The 14,820-nt window shown below is 49.4% G+C and overlaps 1 protein-coding gene across 1 annotated transcript in view; it reads left to right on the plus strand.

Moving 5' to 3' along the window:
• Nucleotides 1-14,820, plus strand: part of HYDIN (HYDIN axonemal central pair apparatus protein) — a 210,699-nt gene that overhangs the window by 120,878 nt on the left and 75,001 nt on the right. Inside the window, exons 35-40 of the mRNA XM_063141487.1 lie at nucleotides 1,585-1,735; nucleotides 3,400-3,597; nucleotides 6,450-6,620; nucleotides 9,347-9,520; nucleotides 12,152-12,375; nucleotides 14,171-14,308. Coding sequence (XP_062997557.1) covers nucleotides 1,585-1,735; nucleotides 3,400-3,597; nucleotides 6,450-6,620; nucleotides 9,347-9,520; nucleotides 12,152-12,375; nucleotides 14,171-14,308 — 1,056 coding nt within the window. The remainder of the gene's footprint in view (nucleotides 1-1,584; nucleotides 1,736-3,399; nucleotides 3,598-6,449; nucleotides 6,621-9,346; nucleotides 9,521-12,151; nucleotides 12,376-14,170; nucleotides 14,309-14,820) is intronic.

A 14,820-nucleotide genomic window follows, 5' to 3' on the forward strand; every position in this document is an offset into this window, starting at 1 on the left:
CCAGTTTACAACAGCATTCACTAGAGGGGATCAGTTTAATCATTCACAGCCTCTCATCTTCCCACATCTCCCTCACCGAATGCCGAATGCAGCTTCTTCCACCTTCTCTCCCCCCCTTCTCGCCACGCCAATAAATCCAATCAACAACTTCCACCTTACAAAGCCAGCATTTCAATCGTTCCCATGTGAGATAAGAATGAAAGGTTATAACACAAATCAATGTCCAGCAAGCATAAATTCCTTCTTTTTAAACTGCGTCAGTGTTTGCTCTTTACTTTCGGTTTTGAAAATGTTGGCGTTTACACAGACATTGTATTAAACATCAATCATCTCACCTCCCTTCTTCAAATCTCTCCACTTTTCCAGCTCCTGTGACTTTTATAATCATTTTCTGTCGTTTGCTCAAAGATTTATGCCCATTAGAAGAGAGATAATTGCTTTTTCCGGCCAACGCCGCTTAGAGCCTCAGAAGAAACCCGCCATTGCTCAGGCGGCCAGCTCCGCCCCCCCTTATTTGAGAATTCCAGAGTCAGTATTTATAAGCTCCTGTAGGTGCACATCAAGGAGGAATCTGTTGAGTGTCCATATGACTTCCCTAATCTGGTGCTCTTCAGACATGTTGAACTACAACTCCCATCATCCCCAGCCAGCATGTTCAATTGCCATAGTCCATCATGTTTGGTGGGCACTAGGAAGGCTAATTTAGAGCTCCATCACACCTATTACCCCCCCCCCATTTTGCCTCCGTGTTTTTTACCTCCATTTCATAAGCGCTGCATGTGTTCCTCCCTTTCATGATCATAGCTATATCGGTGAACTCTCTTTTCACTTGTTTGCTCTCCCGTTGCTATTGCGCCCGCCCCGTCCTGCTCTGCTCCTCCTCCTTCCTCCTCCAGTGCATTGGTTCTTGTCATTGATGGACATTGTGATCAAGTGGCAGCCTTCCTCTCTCATTGCAATTTTTTTCAATGAAATTTTTCATTGGGGAGCGGTATATAAATATTCTAAATAAATAAATAATTGCAGCTCCTCTGGATGTTAGCCAAAATACTTACAGCTCCCTCATCTTTAAAGATAAAGAGATAAAGAAACTTGGGACCATGAGAGCTCCTAAGTAGGGCTTTAGGCATGGCAAGGTTGAATCAGATCCGTTTATCCTTTGATTTTTAATTCCCTCCAGTCATTCCTTCCCATTAACACGCACACACACCTCTCCAATTCTGTGCAAGGGAGGATCAAGACAGAATCAGATCGGTATGTGTTTAATGGAGCTCGTTTATTGCCCTGGCTTGATTCCCTTACTTGAGTAAATCCCATTGATTTCAACTGCATTTACATCCAAGTCATACTAAAATCCAATGCATGCTTACCTTTGAGTAAACCCCAAGATCTCCAGACGCCGTTCTGTTCGGGGGATGCCTTTGTGTGTAGGAGGTTCCTGGCTTGTCCTCTAACTGGAAGGACCTGTGACAGAAGGGCTGGGGAAGTGGCAGCGATCCATGTTGGGCGTGGCCATACCAGGCCACACTGGGACCCCTGGTCTGACTCTGTCTAAGGCAGCTCCCTGTGTTTTCCTGGTTTCAGATTCTGCGTATGTTGAAGGGCTATGACACCCATAATATCCTTCTCCTGCCACCTCGCATCCCTGGAGAGAAGCTGCCTCCTGAAGTGCTGGAATATTATGAGGAACAGAAGAAGATTCAAGGCGATCAGGAGGCCATTAATCAGGATAATGGTGAGGGGGAAAGGGGGCTCAAGTGAATCCAGCCCCATGGGGTGGAGGGGACTGTGGTGGGGCTGGGGCTGTTTCCGGTCAGCAAAGCAAGCAGCAAGGGGCTCACACCTGTTCCTACCTGCCACCCCTTAAATGGGTTGTCCGGACTGAATTTATGACATTTGTGTTCTGCCTGCTCTACCCAAGAAGCTCCAGGTGATGTAAATGGGGGCCATCCAATTCCGTCTTCGCAGCAGAACCTTGATGAGGTCCCTTTGTTGCTCCAGGGCTCCTGTTTGAGAGTAGTTTTTCTTTCTTTCTTTTGCTCCCACCCCTCCACTCATTGCCTCAACGCTCCTGAGCAGGAGGGAGAGGGAGAGAATGCGGAGGGCAGGCAGGCGCTCCGTCCCTGTGGGAGTGGAGCAGGGCTCGGCTGCTGCCCTCTCAAACTCTGCTTTTGGCCAGCCCCCCTCCTCTCCCCTTGGCAAGAATGCTGCAACTCCATGGATCTACATATTAATGCAGAGCATGAATTTTTGTTCACTCCATTTCAACCCTTAAATAATATCTGATCGAGTATGGAATGGTTCCAAATGAAAGCTGCCAATGCCTAGATTGGCAGAAAAGTAATCACAGCCACGAAGATAAATTGACAACTATGCAATTAATGGCTAATGATTATAATAATCGCTGGTCTGAACTGTTCAGAGATTCCAGCACCTTTCTAGTCACAAGGAGGACTTTCCTGTCTCAGGAGAGGAGAGACAAGGACCCCCGGCAGCAGGCCTTGGTAGCCTCTTTCCCTGGGCAGACTGCCCTGGCATCCCCCCAGGATAAAGTGCCAATTCCCACAGGCTACACAGTGTAGAGTAGGAGGGGGCGGGGAAGTGCCTCGCATTGCCAGTGTGCTTGATGGGCAGAACATTCCTATTTGGCCTTTACGCAACAAGCTCTTCCTGCACAATAACCCAGGGACATGTCAATGGGGAGGCAGAGAGAAGGACAGGAAACTTGGGCAGCAGGAGCAGGACCCTGGCATGCTCTGCCCCCCCCCCCTCGGCACCCAGTGTGCAAGGGTGGCATGATGCAGCTGCACACCAGCACTGTATGCCACTGCTGCCGCCGCCCAGTTGCATTTCAGAGACAGACATTTGAGATGCCACGTCTTCCCATTGTAGACCCAGAAGAAACACACAACTCCCACATGGCTGATGGAGGATTATTTAGTCATTTGCTCACATGTATTCATGTGTGTATTTGAATTTAGCAATAAAAATAGTTGCACGTGCCATGTTGTTCCTATTCTCATTTTGTAATACTACGGGACAGTATGGACCATTCCCTCTTTGTTTCAAAGCCACAAAGCGCCTTTCACAGATGACCAGGTGTAAACATAATTTTACTCTTGGTTAAGGTGAGACACTTAAACGTGCAATCATTCGGTCAAGGTACCTTTGTCCCAGAGAGTTCGGTCTTAGGTGAGAGAAGGGGGCTCAGAAGTGATGGACACCTCGTCACCCTTCCGGTGCCCAATGGGCACGGCTGCCTAGAGCAGGGCACGTTCTTCATTGGGCTGCTCTGGAGCGAAGGCTGGTTGTGGGGGAGTGCTGAAGGCCCCGCCTGTTTCAATACAGTTCGTGGAGGTTCTTGTCTGCATTGCATCTCCTTTCTCTCACCCTGAGTAGAAGAAGAAGAAAGCACTCACATCTCTGAATTGGGGATAAAGGCTCATCCCTCCAGTACTGTGCAAACTTCGTCGACTGGGGCCTCCATCCTTCCTTCTCTTTCCCATTATGATGATAACCGAGCTTTCAGGGTGGAATCCAAACTGGATGAGGAAGAGGAAGAGGAGGAGGAGGGGACCGACAAAGGGCAGCTGCAAGGTGAGTGAGAGGTTCTTAACCTTTGGGGGCGAGCACAGTGGGGGCAACGTTATCGTCATCAACACTCAATATAAGAAAGGGTTACAAGTGAGGTGAGGCAAGCGGTGGGCAGGCAGCCACGCAAGGCTTTCCCGCCACTTTATGGTGAAAATGTATAATGAACCATATCAGGAAAGGGAAAGTGCCACATGGGTTGGAAATGGCTGCTGATCTCCTTTTGGCCCTTGACGTCAACCTGTGTCCCTCCATATGACTTCAATCTGCTGCAACATGAGGGAGCTGCAGAAATCGCTGTGAGAGCTAATTCCGAGTAGCCTGGAGATGGAAGCGGAAGCGTCCTGGCCACTAAATTTCACATTGGGCAAAACCCGAAAGTGACTCATCATAGGGAAGGGAGTTGGTTGACGTGGATCTTGGTGCAATCCTACCTGGAGCCCGGGATGGAGCGTGTTCAGAAGAGGGCAACCAGGATGATCAGGGGTCTGGAAACAAAGCCCTATGTTGAGAGACTGAAAGAACTGGGCATGTGTAGCCTGGAGAAGAGAAGATTGAGGAGAGACATGATAGCACTCTTCAAAGACTTAAAAGGTTGTCACACAGAGGAGGGCCAGGATCTCTTCTCGATTCTCCCAGAGTGCAGGACACGGAATAACGGGCTCAAGTTACAGGAAGACAGATTCCAGCTGGACATCAGGAAAAACTTCCTGACTGTTAGAGCAGTGCGACGGTGGAATCAGTTACCTAGGGAGGTTGTGGGCTCTCCCACACTAGAGGCCTTCAAGAGGCAGCTGGACAACCATCTGTCAGGGATGCTTTAGGGTGGATTCCTGCATTGAGCAGGGGGTTGGACTCGATGGCCCTGTAGGCCCCTTCCAACTCTGCTATTCTATGATTCTATGGGTCCTCAAGCAGGCCTGGATGGAAGGTCCTGCAGAGGCCGAAGCCTCGAGGGGCCTCTTTCCACAGGCCCCTGCTTTTCTGTGCCCTGCACACAAGCACTGCCATCTTCTTATCCCCAGAGAAAGAGAGAGAGAGTTTGTTCATTCTGGTGGTGGATCCAAGAAGACAGATGCTCCTACATCCCCTCGGATGACCTAGTTGCAACTTCATCCAAGCGGTTCTTCTCAGTCTTCCCACGTTGCTTTGCCTAGCTGCTCTCTGGTATCGCCCGGGGCTCTCTTCTGCAGAGGCAAACACTGCTCATGGATTATTATTGTTATTGCTGTTATCTGTAAACCACTTAATATAATAAAATTGCTAAATGGTTTACATACAAAAGTATTAAATATCACAGTTAAAAAACATATATGGTGTAATATAATGTTAAGAATTTCAATACGTTTTAACTTCTGTTTTTGGATTTTGGATTTTTGCAGGGTGGGATGTTTATTTTATTATTGTCACCAGTTATATAGGTTTTCTGGAAAATTTTGGATCAGGCGTATTTATATAGGGTCATCTGCATTGAGATTTTTTTCATTTTGCAATGGAACATTTTCTGATGCCCTAGAGATTGATATAATTTAGCATTTTATTTTATTTATATTAACAACAAAGCTTTAAAAAAAGTATGCCACATTTTTTTTTTGTCCCAATACACCACAAGCACATGACCTGAAATATTTGAGGGGGGAAATTAAAGCACACTTAATGTGATACACATGTTATATTAAGTAAACATTTTTATTGAAATAAAATAAATTCTTTAAATTTAAGCAGGAGTGATGACAAATGTCCTGAAAACTGTTGAGACACTAATACATTTTAGCAGCCCAAAGAACGGTGCCTGCTATGACGACAACCACTCGCCTGTTTCAATAGAGTTCAACTCTCGCTTCTGCTGAGGTCGTTGGGACACCTTCAATTTCACTGCCACTACGTCAATAAAGTTCTGCTTTACACTGAGCATTATGTATTTTAGTGACATATACATTCTCTCACATACTTGCCAGGGATAATCAGCTGAAAAGCATTCATTATGAGTTTGAAATAACCAAGTGTGTCTAATACTACTAATGAATTTATGAAATGGGAGCTTTTCTACAGAAAAATTGTACACTGAAAATGTTCCACCCCACATCACTCTTTGTCACTGGCTCTTATTAATTCAGATATTTTTTATATATTTTCTCTCTCTTATCAGCTGCCTTGAGAGGGCTTTGTATCCTAAAATATTTAAAATACTTAGTGTGGTGGTTTTTTTAAAAAAAGGAACTGATACTGGTAAAGGGCTGTGGGATTCTGTGACATAAACAGCGCCGTGTGTATTTGCTGGTCACACTGCAGGGTTGGCGTTCACCCTAAAATGTGCCATGTGAAGAATCTCAGCTGTCATTTAAAGGAGAAAAAAAAATGTCTAGCTGGAAAAACAGTGAAAGGGCTGGTGATGTTGCGTTCATACAACACTCCCAGTGTGGGTTTTTGTTGCACTGTGGTTTATTGTGTAGCTTGAATGCAGGGTTGCGTCTTAATCATGCAGTTCAGCTTGGCTTGTTAACCTCCCTGAATAACCCAACCACAAGCCATGGATTTTCAAGGTGGGTTGTTAGAGAAAAATAAACCACACTGCATGGTTAACAAGCCACCCTACAGAAAAAGTGCTGTGCTCGGAAAACTCAATAAGCCATGGTGGGTAAGTGTGCTGTGTGAATCCGTTGGCCATTATTACCTGCATAGTTCCGCAAGAGAGCCAGGGTGGCGTAGTAGGGTCATCTCTCAAGTGAACCGGCCTTGCAGAGTTATTGTGAATCTAGACAAGGGTTGCCTAAATATGCGGGGAGGCTAAGATCCACTCCTTGGGAGCTCGTCTGGGGCGTTTGAAAGGGCCAGCTCACGCCCCGCTCTCTTTCCAGCCGGAAGTCAGCAGAGCATCCACAAGCACAAGGAGGCCGTGGGGGAGCTCGACAACAACCCTGTCTCCAAGGCCATCGCGCGCCACCTCGGCATCGACATCTCTCCAGAAGGACGGGCTGCCAGGAACCGCAGGGGCATCGCCATCGTGATCCACGGAGCACCCCTCACAGGTACGGAGACTTCCCCTGGGCAGCCACGGGTGAGGAAAGGACAAGTCCCCTTCCCCATTCCACACCCCTTTGCTCCAACCACTGATCAGTTGGTGGTTTTCTGGGTTTTGCATAATTCCCACCCCATTGTAAATGTTGAAATGCCTCTCCAAAGACTTAATTACGGGCAGTAAGAGTTTTAAGTTCCAATAGGCTTCATTTCGTATTATTGACCTCACCCCTTTTGCCTTTGGCCACATGCCCTTTTGCCCTCAGCCTTGTTCGCCCCTGGATTGCAGCCCCTGAGACCTTCTGCACCCTCGTGCCTCTGTGTCATAGAATCATAGAGCTGGAAGAGGCGTATAAGGCCATCGAGTCCAACCCCTGCTCAATGCAGGAATCCACCTTAAAGCATCCCTGACAGGTGGTTGTCCAGCTGCCTCTTGAAGGCCTCGAGTGTGGGAGAGCCCACAACCTCCCTAGGTAATTGGTTCCATTGTCATACTGCTCTAACAGTCAGGAGGTTTTTCCTGATGTCCAGCCAGAATCTGGCTTCCTGTAACTTGAGCCCATTATTCTGTGTCCTGCACTCTGGGAGGATCGAGAAGAGATCCTGGCCCTCCTCTGTGTGACAACCTTTCAAGTCCTTGAAGAGTGTTATCATGTCTCCACTCAGTCTTCTCTTCTCCAGGCTAAATATCCCCAGTTCTTTCAGTCTCTCCTCATAGGGCTTTGGTCGGAGGTAGATTCTGACTACCATGTTCCTTTTATTCCTTACCCCATTTATTTTAATCCAGATGCTCTCAATGGGGCTCCCGCGGTCATCCTCCTGTATTTCTGTGCAGAGATAAGTATTTTTAACATATAGTGCGATTCTGCCTCTTTTTATTTCTTCTGTTCTTTTTGAACAAATTCTACCCTTCAATTGCTGTATTCCAGTCATGGGAGTCATCCCATCAAGTTTCAGTTATACCTATCAAGTCATATCTGCCTTCATGTATTAAGAGTTCAAGTTCTTTCTGCTTGTTTCCAATACTCTGGGCATAAGTACATAGACATTGAAGACCATGTGCTTTAGAGTCTGGCTTCTTTCCTATACTATTATGAAGACTATTTGGGGGCGCTGTTAGAGCTGTTCTCTCTATGGTGCATGAGCCTTCATCCATTGTCGCCTCCAAGTTTATGTCTCCCTCCCCCGTAGGATTCAGTTTTTCGCCCTCCTGATGAAGTTCTTCATGCTGTGGCCGAACACATTCTTCCCAGCCCTTGTGGGGTGCAACCTGTCCCTCGCCAGCAGTCCATCTTCCAAGTAGAGTAGCGTGTGGTCCCAGAATCCAAATCTGTCACGTCGGCACCACCTTCGTAGCCAGTTGTTCACCCAGTCTTCTTCTTTCCCTTTGTATTTTTCTTCCAAGAACTGGGAGGACGGATGAGAAAACTATCTGGGCCCCAAAGTTCTTGAGTTTCCTTCCCAGCTCTTCAAAGTCTGATGTGATTTCTTCATAGCTCCACTTGGCAGTATCATTTGTCCCCACATGAATGAGAAGAAAAGGAATGTGTCAGTGGGCTTTATGAGCTTTGGCAGCCCTTTAGTCATGTCTCTAATCTGTCCTCCAGGGAGACAGCATACCTGGCGAGCCCATGGGTCTTGGCGACATACTTGAGTTTCAATCCCACGCAGCAGGGAGCTTCCCACAACGACTACTCTTCTCTTCTTGTTGTTGCAGGCCTTGGTATCGTCTGCTCGACTGACCTTCTGCCTTTTGCTCAGTGCTGCATGTGGTCCCCTGTAATTCTTCCTCTGCAGACTGTCCTCCAGTCTCATCTTCCAGTAGCTGAAAGCGGTTACATAACTCTAGTGGTTCCAGTGGCGCAGAACGTCTTCTAGTTCTTCTGCTCCTCAGTGTCACCCTTTTCCAGGGAGTTTCCTCTTCATTGGCTTTCCTCACCTCGGCATTCCCCACTTCTGCTTCAATTTGTTGTTGCTCTTCCACCTCCTGTTGAAGTTCCACCATTCTCTCTAAGAACTCTTCATCTTCTCTTGTTCCTTGGAGGGTAGACACTCGTCGCTCAAGTACACTCACTTTTTCCTCCCAATAGTGCAACCAGCTTGCACTTGTTGCAGGTGTACACCATGTTGATCTCAGTCGGGAACACAAACCTTGCAGGTCACCATCACTGGAGAATCCTTTCTGTCCATAGCCCCTTTTAGATTCTGCCCTTTGGACTGGACTGGAATAGCCTGTGCTTTGTCCTGTCCTCCCTCAAGGTTAACAACAGAGTCCCGTACTATTTGGGTGTGTCTTAAAAGAACATTTTTTTGTTAGGGACCTCCCCCTTGAGCTCCCCTGCCAAACCCTTCCTAACGAACTCCTGTTTGCTCTCCCTGTTCACTCTCTCTGGTCACTCTCTCTGATCTCTCTCTCTCTCTCTCCTCTCTGTGCGTGAGAGCTGGCTCCCTTGTGTAGCTTCTAGTCCATCTGGGGCAGCTCCTCATCTCTACTCTGCTCAGCTAGGAGTCAGGAAACAGAATGAGACTCCTGCCCACTCAGCTGCTGACAGCAATCAGGCCACACCTCTTCAGGCCCAGCAGCAGCTCTCAGGACCCACCCCTTGATGCAGAACTCAGGAGCACATGGCGAGTGCACAGCGTCTCCGAACAGGCAGCCCTTTGGGTTTACTTGGAGCCTCTGTCTGTGCGTGTGCTGGCCCATCTCTCTCTCTCTGTCTCTCTCTGATTCCCCCAGGAAAGACCAGCGCAGCTGTAGCCTTGGCCAAGCACTACAGTGCTGCATGCTTGTCCATTGATTCTGTCGTCTTGGAAGCCATCTCTGATGGGAGCAGCTCCGCAGGGCTCCGTGCACGGGAACTCTGCATTCGAGCAGCCATAGAGCAGGCCCAGCGGGAAAATGAGGATGGCGGTAAGTGGGAGCAGCAGCAGCAGCCACAGCAGCACTCCGCGTCACTGACTGGGCCTCTCCTCCTCCTGGTCCAGCCCTCCTCAGCGTGGTGCCATCCAGGCCAGGTGGGGAGTGCTGGAAACTGTGATCCAAGGCATGCAGAGGGCACAGGCGGGGCGAGGTTGCCCTCTGCTGCCCTTGGTGCACACTTCCTTCCTACTCAGGAGCAGCTTTCCTCTGTGCCCTGGTCCAGCAGGGGCTAATGGCTCTGATTTGTGTGGGGCTGTAAATGCATTCTGGTTTCAATCAGAACCAGCTGGAACTCAAAGGGAGGTGTCAGAAGTGCTGAACCCTTTCCCTAAAATGAGTTTGGCACTTTGGATGCCTCCTTTAGAGTTGTCCCCGGTTCTGACTAAAACCCAGAATGGATTCAGAGCCCCATCAAAATCAGAGCCACCAGCCTCCACTGATCTTGACTCTGACTTTTCCCTCATGGTGTTGACACACCTGTCCCAGGCCTCCTCCCTCTCCTTTGCTGGAAACTCCAAAGTGGTGTTCCATCCCTCTGCCTTGTATACACCACCATCCAGGAAATATTTCTTCCACCTTGGAAATGTCATCGTACAGGTGCTGGCTGTTGTATGCTTGGAGGCTGGTCAAGAGATCTCGGGTAGGGTGGGCACCCCACAACACCGCCATCCCTGTTCATTTTTCACCTGAAGTTACAGAAACAGATTTCACAGGAAACTCACTTGTGGGTTTTTTTATTTGTTTTTTTAAATTTCATAGTTTAAGAGATTTCTATTATTTCCAGAAAACTTTGTTTTGATGCATCTTAGAGCACACGCACGTAATCTTTGTCTTTGAAATGCTGGGGAAACTCAGTCCACAGCTTTTACAAGGCCTGGGGATTCCACCAAGTGAGGCGAGGGAGGGCTTCACGCAGTGCCCAGAGAGTTGGATGGATCATCTCTAGGCCCAGATATCTGCTGTTAGGTGCAAGAGCAGGGGGCTAAGGGCCAACCTTTCCGGGCGGTTTGGCTCCAGGGCATCACCCCAAAGTGGGCCCTGTTCAGACGATGACACGCCAAGCCATGGTTCAGCCGCTAACCCTTTTGCAGGAAATGGTTAGTGAGTCTGTTTAAATTGTGGTTATGTAGCCACTGTGGTTAAGAATAGTTCACATGCTAATGTTTAGCTCAAAATGCTTAACCACTATGGCTCAGAATGAACAGGGTCAAAGGATGTTACTGAAGGTGTGGCAAGGGAGAAGTACCCTACTTTTTGTTCCATCAAGCCCGATGAAGCATTCTGCAGAACTCAAAAGCTTGCACTTTTTTGTGGAATGTTGGTTGGTCCTAATAAAAGTGTTACCCCACTATGGATCTTGGATTTCCCCCACTCATGGACTAGCACAGCTATCTTTGTTTTTAGTAAAAGTTTAATAAGAATTCTTTGCTCAAACCATCGTCTCTTGGTGGAATTATTTATTATTATTTATTTATTATTTATTTATCATACTTATACCCTGCTCCTCAGCCAAAAAAGGCTCTCGGAGCGGCTTACACTTAGCAAAAAAGACAGTCCCTGCCCTCAGGCTTACAATCTAATAAAGACATGACGCACAAGAAAAAGGAGTCAAGGAGGGAGGGAGGGAGGGAGGAGAGAGAAAGAAAGAGAGAGAGAGAGAGAGAGAGAGAGAGAGAGAGAGAGAGTCCAGCAGGAGCAGGTCCCGATGTTACTTCTGCCTGCTCCTGTCCCCTCGGTCTTTCTTCTTCCCCACAGGGCCAAGATGGCAGTTTGCCCTGGGGGGGGGGGGGAAGAGTCCAGCAGGAGCAGGCCCCAATGTTACTTCTGCCTGCTCCTGTCCCCTCGGTCCTTCTTCTTCCCCACAGGGCCAAGATGGCAGTTTGCCCTGGGGGGGGGGGGAAGAGTCCAGCAGGAGCAGGCCCCGATGTTACTTCTGCCTGCTCTGTCCCCTCGGTCCTTCTTCTTCCCCACAGGGCCAAGATGGCAGTTTGCCCGGGGGGGGGGGGGGGGGAAGAGTCCAGCAGGAGCAGGCCCCGATGTTACTTCTGCCTGCTCCTGTCCCCTCGGTCCTTTTTCTTCCCCACAGGGCCAAGATTTCTAAGGGAACAAGAGCAAAAGTCAGTGGTATACATATTCTCAGATTTCATAGATGGTATATACAGCTAATTGCAGCTATGTATGAAGCAACACTGTTTATGAATAATGAATATTGCTTAGAATAAGGAGTCTCAAACTTGTTGATGAGAGCACTTATGTGTGGACAATGTCAGAATGGATGACCCACGCAGCTCTTTGTGCGTGTGCACTTGTGGGATCATTTCCCAGGTTATCACATGAGGAGGACCAAAGGCCATGTCTGAAGTAAGTCCTATGTCCACCAAAGGCCAGTCTTTGAAAGTAAAGGGATCAAGATTGGAGCCCTAGTCCCTTCACGTAGGGCTGCTTCGGGCCCTCAAAATGCACATCTTGTGATGAAGAAGTCTCTTCCTGCTGGGCTGGGTCCTGTGATGTCTTATGTTTGCGAAACTCTCTCTCAACTGACGCAATTTCTATAAGCTTGGCGTGGCTTGCCTCTTTGGCTTCCCACGAGGCACAATCATTCCGTCTCCCTTATTGGTCAAGGAGCTGACGGGCAGCCGGCTCTGGGTACCAGGCTGAGTGCGGAGGCCTTGGTCAAGCACACCTCTGATGGCAGCCAGCAGAGCTCCGAGTCCAAGACAGGCCCGCTCTCGGCCATCTCCAGAGGCTACAGGGGAAGTACAGTGACAGCAAAGGGCAAGTCCGAAGGCCACACATCGCAGAAGCAACAGCAGCATCAGCAGCAGTCTGACCAGCCTGGATCCCAGGTGGGGACATTTGCCAGGCCCTCCGCCAGGGGCAAAGTTATAATGCCATTTACAGAATATTTATGCTACTTGCATCCTTCTCAGCCAATGGCCCACTAACCAAAAGGCTGTTTAGAATCATAGAATCATAGAATAGCAGAGTTGGAAGGGGCCTACAAGGCCATCGAGTCCAACCCCCTACTCAATGCAGGAATCCACCCTAAAGCATCCCTGACAGATGGTTGTCCAGCTGCCTCTTGAAGGCCTCTAGTGTGGGAGAGCCCACCACCTCCCTAGGTAACTGATTCCATTGTCGTACTGCTCTAACAGTCAGGAAGCTTTTCCTGATGTCCAGCTGGAATCTGGCTTCCTTTAACTTGAGCCCGTTATTCCGTGCTGCTGTTTAGTACACACCTGCTTAGTTTCAGCAATCCCGCAGCAGCGGCTGCTCTCAGACCATTCCGTGGCTTCCTGGTTTTGCATCACTGAAGTTGTGTTTAAACACCCCTGCGTTAGTTTCCCATGGGAAGTGGGACGGGGGCAGGGACATTAATACTCCCTTGCTGGTACTGAAATGCAGCAGACTGTGCCACAGCGTCCATTGCAGCCACCTTGTAGGAAGAGCTGCTGTTTTTAGGTGGGCGTCTCCCTTGTCTGACGCTCGACTGTAGCTGCATCTCTGTCCAGGTTGATTGGTTGTGTGATTTTTGACAGATGTGTGAAGAGAAAAGAATTCCTCAATTATGTTGGAAGGCATCACCAGCTCACCCCAGTCCTGTAACACAAGTTGTCACTCATAGGCATATTTTTGGGGAATCCATTTGGTTTTGTTTTATTTTAACTGTAAAATTTTAAATGTCATGGAGAGAACTGAGATAGAACAGGATAAAAATGGAATGGAATGAATGCATCCATCCATGCAAGCATTCTGGTAGCGCTCATGTCACCCTACTCCACCCAGTTGAAATATGTCTCTGTGGCGATGATGGATCAGCTAGTGCACTTCAGAAAGAGTCAGTGTGCACAGACAATTGATGAAGCACACCAAGTGCTAAATGTTCCATCCAATTTAAAATTTCGGCCTGCTGTTGCCTTGAGGTATAGTTGGGGCAAAAATCCGCCTGGGCCCGCAAAAGCAGCCAATGCCCCCTGCTTCCGGCCCTCACGGGCCCAGAGGATTTTTGCCCCAACGCTGCAGTTCTGCCCCCTTGTTCCTTTTCCCCATCTACGTTAACGGTTGCTGCCAGTGACGCAGCACAGGAAAATACACGATTCCCCAGCCGTGGGCCCATGTGGCTCTGATCCATCAAGGGCTATTCTTACCTTTGCAACTCAGTCAAATGCTAGCTGTGCTGGATTTCATGTTGAGGGGAGATGAGACGCAGTGCGCAGGACCAAAGGGCGCTTCCCCATCTCGGCTTGCGCCAGTCGTCTTGCACTCTGCCCAAGTGGAGAACCAGGTGTGGTGCAGCTCCTCCCAAGGCTCCAGGCTGACTGGCCCTGCCCATCTGCAGGCTGCTTGCTTTCAACGGCAGCTCTCCCACACCTCCCGTTCTCCTGCAGCCTGCTCTTGCTCAGGGCCCCCGTGTGCCCCTCTGCTCCTGCTTCCAGCCCAGATGGCCCAGGACGGACCCTAACGTGAAGCACAAGCAGGCCTCCGTGTGCAGGGAAGGGCCCATAGAGCCGGGCTGTGTGCAGTTCCTCTCCCGTTGTCTTTGCTTCACTCCAGGCCTGGAGTCAGAGAGGAGAAGCTGTCAGGGCCGCGTGGCCTGCTGGTTTCCTAACAGATGCCTTCTGCCTTGTGCCGCACGCGCAGGTTCCATCCAGCCCCATTCCCAGCGCTCCTATCCAGCGGCGCCTTAGCCTCAGTGCCAGCATGGCGGGAGAGTATGGCCTGATGAGCTGTGTGCTTCCGGAGGAGCTCTTGGTGGAGATTCTTTCTGAGCGGATGCAGGTAACCCAGGAGGAGGTGCTGGTGCTGGTGCTGGCCGGGGAGCCCAGGAATGTGGGGAGAGCATTTGCTGGCTCCTCTGGGAATCCTCCTGCGCACATCCACATCCAGTCTAGGCCGGGAGCAAGAGCCGGTCTGATCCAGGCCCCTGTGCGCGTGTAGAGTCCCTCTTCCCCAATCGCACTCCCTGCTCAGCTGTGACCTTGAGCACACGACATGACCAGCTCTTGGCTTACTTCATGGGCTTGGTGCGAGGAGAAAGTATATACCACTTTCCAGAGAGGGTTCAAAGCATTTAACCTAAAATGCAGCACCATGACATGTAATACCACAATCCTATGCGAAGAGTTGGCAGCCTCCAAACTCAGAGGCTGCCGAGTCTCTGATGCAGGGCGGAAGGACTGCAGAGGCAGGCAGTCTTCGCTGCCACGCTCCGGCCACCCTGCAGTTCTGCTAGACGGGCGATTTCGTGTAGCAGGGGCACATCAGAAGGGGAGGGGAGGAGGCTGCATCAG

Source organism: Elgaria multicarinata, chromosome 14, assembly GCF_023053635.1.
Source record: "Elgaria multicarinata webbii isolate HBS135686 ecotype San Diego chromosome 14, rElgMul1.1.pri, whole genome shotgun sequence".
Classification (NCBI taxonomy): Eukaryota; Metazoa; Chordata; class Lepidosauria; order Squamata; family Anguidae; genus Elgaria; species Elgaria multicarinata.